Source organism: Lactuca virosa, chromosome 1 (genome assembly GCF_052849685.1).
Source record: "Lactuca virosa cultivar CGN04683 chromosome 1, Lactuca_virosa_CGN04683_v6, whole genome shotgun sequence".
NCBI classification, from domain to species: Eukaryota; Viridiplantae; Streptophyta; class Magnoliopsida; order Asterales; family Asteraceae; genus Lactuca; species Lactuca virosa.
The window spans coordinates 79994659-80002383 of record NC_136426.1 but is presented as its reverse complement, the minus strand read 5'-3'; the positions used below and the strand labels follow the sequence as shown (position 1 = coordinate 80002383).

Below are 7725 nucleotides of genomic sequence, written 5' to 3'. Positions count from 1 at the left end.
GTGGCGCTGGCATTAGGGCTAGTTGTAACACTTTCAACAAAAGTTCCATCAATTCCACATGGCGTTGATCGGCGGTCTATTGCTGTTTTTCTGATTCCGATTGCATATTAGTCAACTCTTGCTCTATCTTCTTAAAGCGATCAATTGAATGTGTCTAGAACTGCTCCAAACTGCCTACAGATTGGTCATCATAATTATTGTGCTTGAATCGGTTGCCATGACCAAGATAATATTAAAAAAATGCGAACGGTAACTTCCGATGAACAATAAATTTCATATCCAATTTGTTAAAGTATTAATTTTTTATGATTATTATTATAAAAGTTTTAATATAGCATTACATCAGTTTACTGTTATGATGGAGAGACGTAAGCATTTTAGATTGGCCAACTTTGCGTTTCGTGCTTCAGATAGAAGTAGGTGCAAGAGTGACTGGAAGGTGAACGGTGATTTGCATGCTATGTTGTTGGTGATTTGTTCCATCATTTCTAGCTGTAAGATGTTATAATTTGTTAAAAATTTGCTATAATACACAAATCAATCATAGTACATTGCTATTTCTTGTACCACATGGGTAATTTTTACAATTCCACTAATCAATTATATACATATTCTATATTAAGTTTTAAGTATTTTTTACAAAAATACCTTTTGTTTTTATTTTTGGTATTTTGTTGATCTTTGAGGTAAATGCAAAACTTTCGTAGTGTTTAGTATGATGGAGAGAGTACCAACAATGAACTCAATTGTTCCGGTATTGTGCTAACTAACTGCCTTTATTAATCAGATACCAACTTCCATATCAGTAAAATTATTGAAAACATCTTACTGTTTTTTTTCCTTTCTTTAGCAAAAAGATTATAGGAATAACCGATAATACCTGGATCAGGTTAATTTGAGGGTGGGTTTCATGCTGTTGTGGAAGCTCTATCCTAAACTCTCATTTTACCTTAAAAATAGAACAATATTTTCTTCTAAAAGAATTCAAAGAGTGTAAAGATAGGATCTTGAGTTGTTTTTCTTTAAAAAAACATGCAAAATTTGATCATATGTCCCAGATTACAACAATTTTCTGATATGGGTAAGTTTTTTGTATTTTACACACAAATCAGTAAAAAAATATGATAATTTTCAATTTATAAAGGAGTCAAAGAGAGTAAAAACATGACCGGAATCATTTACTTACGTATCAATAAAAAAAAAGATAATATTTTCCATTTCACCCACAATTGTTTTTTTTTTCTTTGAAAGTATTACAAAATTTGATCACTTTTTTAAAACTAAAACAATTTTCTAATATGCATAAACTTTATTTTTCCATTTCACCACAAATTAGTAAAACAAGATCAAGATTTTTAACACAAGAAAGATTGAAAGAGTAAATATATGTTCTTGAATCAAGTCCTTTCAAAAAGACTGCAAATTTTGCTCACATATCAAAGATTACAGAAAAAACCGGATCCTGTAATCTTCATTTCTTCATTTTACCACAAATTCATAAGAAAAGATAAAAGATTTTCATCTAGAAAGTTTCCTATTTACCTACAAATGAAGTTTCTTTTACTGGATTAGGCTTTGGTTAATAGACTTAGCAACATGAACTTCAACTGCAAACAACATCAAACACATAATAAAAAAAAACACACCAAAAACACAATAATTCCCCCAAAAATTATAACATACCAGGAAGCAATTGATTATACCCATTATGCCCCCCATGTAATCTATGTCAGCAACATGAACTTCAACTGCAAACAACATCAAACACATAATAAAAAAAAACACACCAAAACACAATAATTCCCCCAAAAATTATAACATACTAGGAAGCAATTGATTACATCTTGGATATTAAATTTCATTTTTTTCTTTAAAAAAAATAAAAGAAAAGAAAACCTCATAAAAGGTCCCTGGATAGTTAAATGACAGAAATACCCTTCATTTAACGGTAGAAAGCTAACGGAGTTAACAAAAATGACCAAACATCAAAAGTTTTGAAAGCATAGAGACCATCTATGATGTTTTTAAACCACGTGGATTAAACTTCAGATTTAAGAAAATCATATGGACCATTTATGATGTTTTTTCTATTTATAACATTGGTTTTGCCATTATTTTTTTTTATTTAAATCAATTATTACATCTTTTTATTTTAGTCTTATGATCCATCAAATCAAAACAAATTATAATAATCTCTATTCTCTCCAACACCACCACACTCACCTACCTCACCCTCAAACACCTACATCTCTCACCACACCCTGCCTCTCCCCGACTTAATTTTTTAAATCTGCACATTGAGTGGCCATAAATTTAGCCCCAAAGTAAGATAATTATTAATTGTTGCATTTTTTTATTTTTATTTTTATTTTTCTTTTATTATTATTTTTTTTTTTTGCAAAACTATGTTTATTGCTTTATATAGTATGTGCAAATTCAAGAAAAGAAATATAGATTTGAATGGTAAGAGTTTAATAAATGATGTTTTTAATTAAATAAAATATTTATCATTTCTATTAAGAATAATACTAAGTTACAAGAAAAAAAAATCATTCGATATCAATTAAAGGCATAAGATATTACAATAATTCAAATTCTTTTTTTTTTTTTTGATATATTACATCCTACCCAAACGGGCCCTTTGCTTTTGGACTCGCTCTTACTTTTTCCCAAAGCAAATCAGAAATCTTTCCTTCATTACCATATGACAAAATTGCAAGAATGGTCCCTGTTGTATGTCAAAACTAGCAACTTTGGTCCAAAATGGGTTTCGCTCGCAAGGATGGTCCAATAGTTTCGTTTTGTTGCGAGTTTGGTCCAATTTCCTATGAACTTTTTTATAATGACGGATTTGCCCCTTATTATTTTATTTTCCATTTTCTTTTATTACAACAATTAAAAATAAAACAAAAATAAAATACCCCCTCCCCCCCCCCCCCCCCTCTCTCTCTCTTATAAAATACCCACCGTACACCACCGGTCTCCTTCCCCTATTCCGACCTCTACCTTTATAACCCCCTTCATAGCCACTATCGACCATCACTGCATCACATATTACTTATCGACTCCGACGACGACACCACCTCCTAGAAACCCTAGCGCCATCGATTTGGATTACATCTCTCGACCACTATCGGCTGCTTATTGTCGTCATCGACTTGTGGACGCGATAATCACCGCTCTTCCCCATATGTGTGTGCGTGCTTTTTATTGTTCTGTCTTATGTTTGTGTCTTAAACTGGAAATCACAAGTGAATCGTGAGTAGTTGATCCACATTCCAAATTTCATTTTTGAACTCGTTGTCAACGATGGTGGTTAACATAGTTCTAGGGTTTTGATTTTTAGGAATATAGATGGCAGGTTGAACAACAGTTGCAAGGGAGGAGAAGCGATATTATGTTCTGATCTCCGGCAATTATAGTTCACGTGGATGGCCATTAATCTAAGAAATCGATTATCACAACCATACCCTTGATCCAAGAAATCGATTATCACAAGCTTATTAACAAATGAATTGAAATTGCAGCCACGAAATGTATTAGCAAACTATTAATTGATGAACAAAATGACTATGTTTCAGTTGCTATCCTCCATGCCCAGAGCTTCAAGAACACAACCCAATAGAAAGGAAACTAATTGGAGGGGGGGGGGGGGGGCATTATGTTCTCTAATTGAGAGAAGTCATTGGAAGAAGGTAAGTCGAAAACTGATCTTGCTCCTACTCCAAAAGAAACTCGGGATCACATTCAAGGAAGATGAAAAGGGTGTGTAAACCCTTTTTAAGAACAGTTTAATATTTTGTTTCTGGGTTCAAATTTTTTCTTTATGGGTTTCTGCGGTGGATCCATTTTCTATCATTTTCAAAACCAAGTCAATTTATTGCAGATCTCTTTATAGGTGGAGATGTGTGTAAAGATCGTGAACTTGGTTGTGTGGATTTGATAATGACGAAAATAGTTTCAATTCCTAAAATTGAGAGAGAGAGAGAGAGAGAGAGAGAGAGAGAGAGAGAGAGAGAGAGAGAGAGAGAGAGAGAGAGAGAGAGAGAGAGAGAGAGAGAGAGAGGTATTTTATTTTTAATTGTTGTAATAAAAGAAAATGGAAAATAAAATAATAAGGGGCAAATCCGTCATTATAAAAAAGTTCATAGGAAATTGGACTAAACTCGCAACAAAACGAAAGAGCCAAACCCATTTTGGACCAAAGTTGCTAGTTTTGACATACCACAGGGACCATTCTTGCAATTTTGTCTTCCACCCATCGCCCTCTATGTTGTCTGTTATTGATTACATTAGCTTTAGTTCCCAAATGTGTACTGTATTTTGTCTTTTATATGTTAATTCATTCCAATTTTACCCAAACATGCATGTAGAAGCGAGTCATGTATTGGACAAACTAGTACTCCTGGTTAATCAGGTTGTAAATCATGGTTGATCAGGTTGTATATCTTTTCACCCTTTGTTTATGTAACGATTTTACTAAATATTTTGGGTCTCTTGACATAGAATCCGTATTTGGTTGTATGCTACATTTTGATATGTGGAATAAAAAAGAAGCTTTAACAAATGCCCTTTGACTGCGTTATTTGGTTGTAGGAAATTCCCTTGTAATTACCAACGGGAATATTTTTCCCATATAGAAATTTTTTTTGAAATCCATCAGAAAATACCCAAGTCTTTCAATTCACTGACAATGTATGGGCAACCATCTTCTTCACAACGAATGGAACCTTCCTTCCGTGTAGGTTTTTCTTCTTTTTATGGTATTTAATCTTCTCGCTGTTAAGAACTAAGCATCCAAAATCGAATATAAAATACAAATCTGTTATTTCTTGCATTTGGATCATTCAAATTTAATATGAAGATTATACAAATTAAATCCAAGATAAAAAAAAAGACGTACACAAAAAGTTGACAACAGGAGGCTTGTCCTTCTCTTTTTCGACCAGCTCAAACTTGAATGCATCACCCTGCTTCATTCCATTTGCAACTAGAAAAGCTTTAAGACCTCCTCCAAGATAAAAAGATGTCCCATTCATTTTGTTAAGATGAACTTTCCATGATCCACCTTTATGGTCTCTAAGAATCATCTCTCCGATTTTTAAACCATTTGGTATCGAAAAGTGAATAGGAAGATACTGAAATTAAAAGAACCCCAATATGTAAATGATTATAATGAACATGTACAGTTTATGGGTTCTAAAAGTTACCAGAATCGATCTGTTGAAGGTAGTACGCTTCAGTTTTGAAATGAAGTATGGGTGATTTTTAAGAGTCGGACTAGTCTCCTTCTCTTGAATATGTTTTTTCACAAAATTGTTTCCTATATCTGAATAAACAAGCAAATCGTGTGTGCTTTAAAAGGGGATTTACAATTGATGAATCCATCATGTTGGTCTCATTTAATAGATAATGGTTGATAAATGACACCTCACATTCATCAAAACCTAAATAGCTATATATAAATGATGAGGGATTGAAAGATACATACTATAGCACTTGAAAACAGGCAATTCTCCGTGTTTAACAAGCTCAAATCTACACATGTCTCCGACTTTCAAGTGATTTTTTACAATGAATTCGTGCAAACCAGTTAACCAAATCTGTATTTTCTTGTTTGTGAGTGTTGCTGGCCATGTCCTTTGTGTATCATCCATTAGATACGCTTGTGTGTGTATCCTCTGAGTAATCAATCCATTTGATCTTGCAAATTTAATTGGAACATACTGCAAAAACTTGTATAATTAACTCACTTGTTATTGATATGTTGACTATGAAGTCAAACCCAACCAATCGCTAATTTCAAATTAAATATGAAACACAAATGCTTTTCCAATAGTAGTTTTACATAAAATCCGGTTCGAGTAATCAGAATTTCATTATAAATATAGACAAATCATATCAAATTAGAGTTGAAATTAAGTAGCTCATTTGACCTTTCAAAGAATGCAATAAGTAGTGTACACATTATGATGAAGTTGATGACTAACCAATCTTGACTTATTGATAACATAAGGTGTCATTTTGCCAATGAAACAGCCACCGTCACCAACTTGAAACGTTTCTTCGTTTTCAGATGCATAATCGTTCCTCTTGCGTTTTTCTAGCTTCTTGATCAGTCCTTTCAATCAACATTTCATACACAGAATGAACTCAGAAATATATTTCCCAGTTTTATAGACCAAAAAGCAACAACCCATCATGGATAAAAAACAATTACCACAAAAAATGTACAAGCTATGTATGACGCATAGAGCATAATACTAGATACCAAGCTTACCATGTGTACAGATCGTATCAGATACAATGGAAGGCTCTTCTACATCCATTTCTTCCGATATATTTGGGTATTGTCTTTCACATGTAGATTTGTCAAACACCAAAAAGTCAAACATCATGCCTCCTTGATGTTTGAACACAATGAAATCAAACTCTTGCACTCCATTCTCTCTAACAAACCTCCTCCATCCGTCACCAAAGACCCCGTCATCAATGTCAACAGACCATTCATGTCGCCCACGACTCAGTGTCACTTTTGAGCATCTCTTGCCGTTCAGTTTTGTCAAGAAAGAGCTTGGAATCGACTGCAAATGCATATATACAACACAATTAATGTGTACGTGAGATCAAGAAGGGGTAATGTATGATGAATATAGCGGGCGTATGCAAAACCATGCACATTGATGACCTGTAATTAAATGAAATTTTGTATAGGTTACATGGAAAGGCTTACAAGATTAAATAAGAAGCCTGGAGGGACGAACTTGAAGAAACGAGTTGGAGGATCTGCCATGACTGCTTTGGAGTGAGCAGTGGCAGTGAGATTATAAACTCGAACGCTATATTTTGAGATGTCTTCTTTGATCTTAACCATCTCAAACGTCGCCATCTAGAGTACTAACGGATAAACTATTAACCTTCCATATGCATGGCACCGTTTTCAAAGTAAATGAATAGCAACTAATCCAGCTATCGAAAAAAGTAAATTACATTTTTCATCCTTGTTGTATAGAACCTTTCTACATGTTTGGTCTTTTTTTTCCAAATTTTACACCACTAAGCTTTATTAATCTTTATGGTTGAGAAATCCAGCTTGATGACTGTCAAAGCTATGCAACTCGGATGATACGTCTTTGCTTATAGAGCTCACTATTATCTCTCGATGTTGTAAAAAATACAATAATTGTAAGGTACCTCTCTCCCGTCACCACAATGACAGATTTAAACTGGCTACAACCAAAAGGTTTGAATCAAAATGACACCAAAGTCACAACAAGTACACTACAGGTGCAATCCTTAATATATGTATCTTAAATTTCGTGCTTCCACTCCTATACACATGTTTCTCTTATTTTCTGAACTGGATGCTTGAAATGGGATGGTTTTAGATTTACTTATACGCTTGCAAAAGTGAAAAACGAGTCGTGCACTACAGGTGTTCGATGAAATGTTTAAGTCAACATTTTTGCTTGATAAGGCCATTTGCAACACCAAAATCGAAATAGTTATCATACCACTCATATACAAACTCAATTGACATAACAAACTCCAAAACACCATCATGCTTATGACAAATTGTTGTTCTAATCAAAAGTTCAAAGCACGTCTTGTTCATACCGATAACAATTGTAAAAGAAGCTCAACTTCTTGGTTCACTATTCCTGGTTGTCTCACTTATAGACGACCTCATTGACAACACTATTACTAAAGATTAAACTTAAGTAG

General features: G+C 33.6%; 1 protein-coding gene across 1 annotated transcript; it reads right to left on the bottom strand.

The window, feature by feature from the left end:
- Nucleotides 1-4526: 4526 nt before the first annotated feature.
- Nucleotides 4527-7436, bottom strand: LOC145115753 (B3 domain-containing protein REM10-like). The gene is made up of 7 exons (XM_079052114.1): nt 6734-7436; nt 6281-6584; nt 5991-6121; nt 5461-5726; nt 5211-5355; nt 4904-5138; nt 4527-4789 (listed from the first exon to the last, which is right to left on the bottom strand). Exons 1-7 carry the CDS (start codon nt 6887-6889, stop codon nt 4680-4682), a joined length of 1347 nt encoding a protein of 448 aa, XP_078908240.1. The 5' UTR covers nt 6890-7436; the 3' UTR covers nt 4527-4679.
- Nucleotides 7437-7725: the final 289 nt, after the last annotated feature.

Coding starts and splice junctions, on each gene's coding strand:
- LOC145115753 (XM_079052114.1), bottom strand. CDS start 6,889: ATGGCGACGTTTGAGATGGTTAAGATCAAAGAAGACATCTCAAAATAT. Junction 6,122..6,280: donor TGATACGATCTGTACACATG/GTAAGCTTGGTA, acceptor GTTGATTGAAAG/GACTGATCAAGAAGCTAGAA. Junction 5,356..5,460: donor TCAATCCCTCATCATTTATA/TATAGCTATTTA, acceptor CCCCTTTTAAAG/CACACACGATTTGCTTGTTT.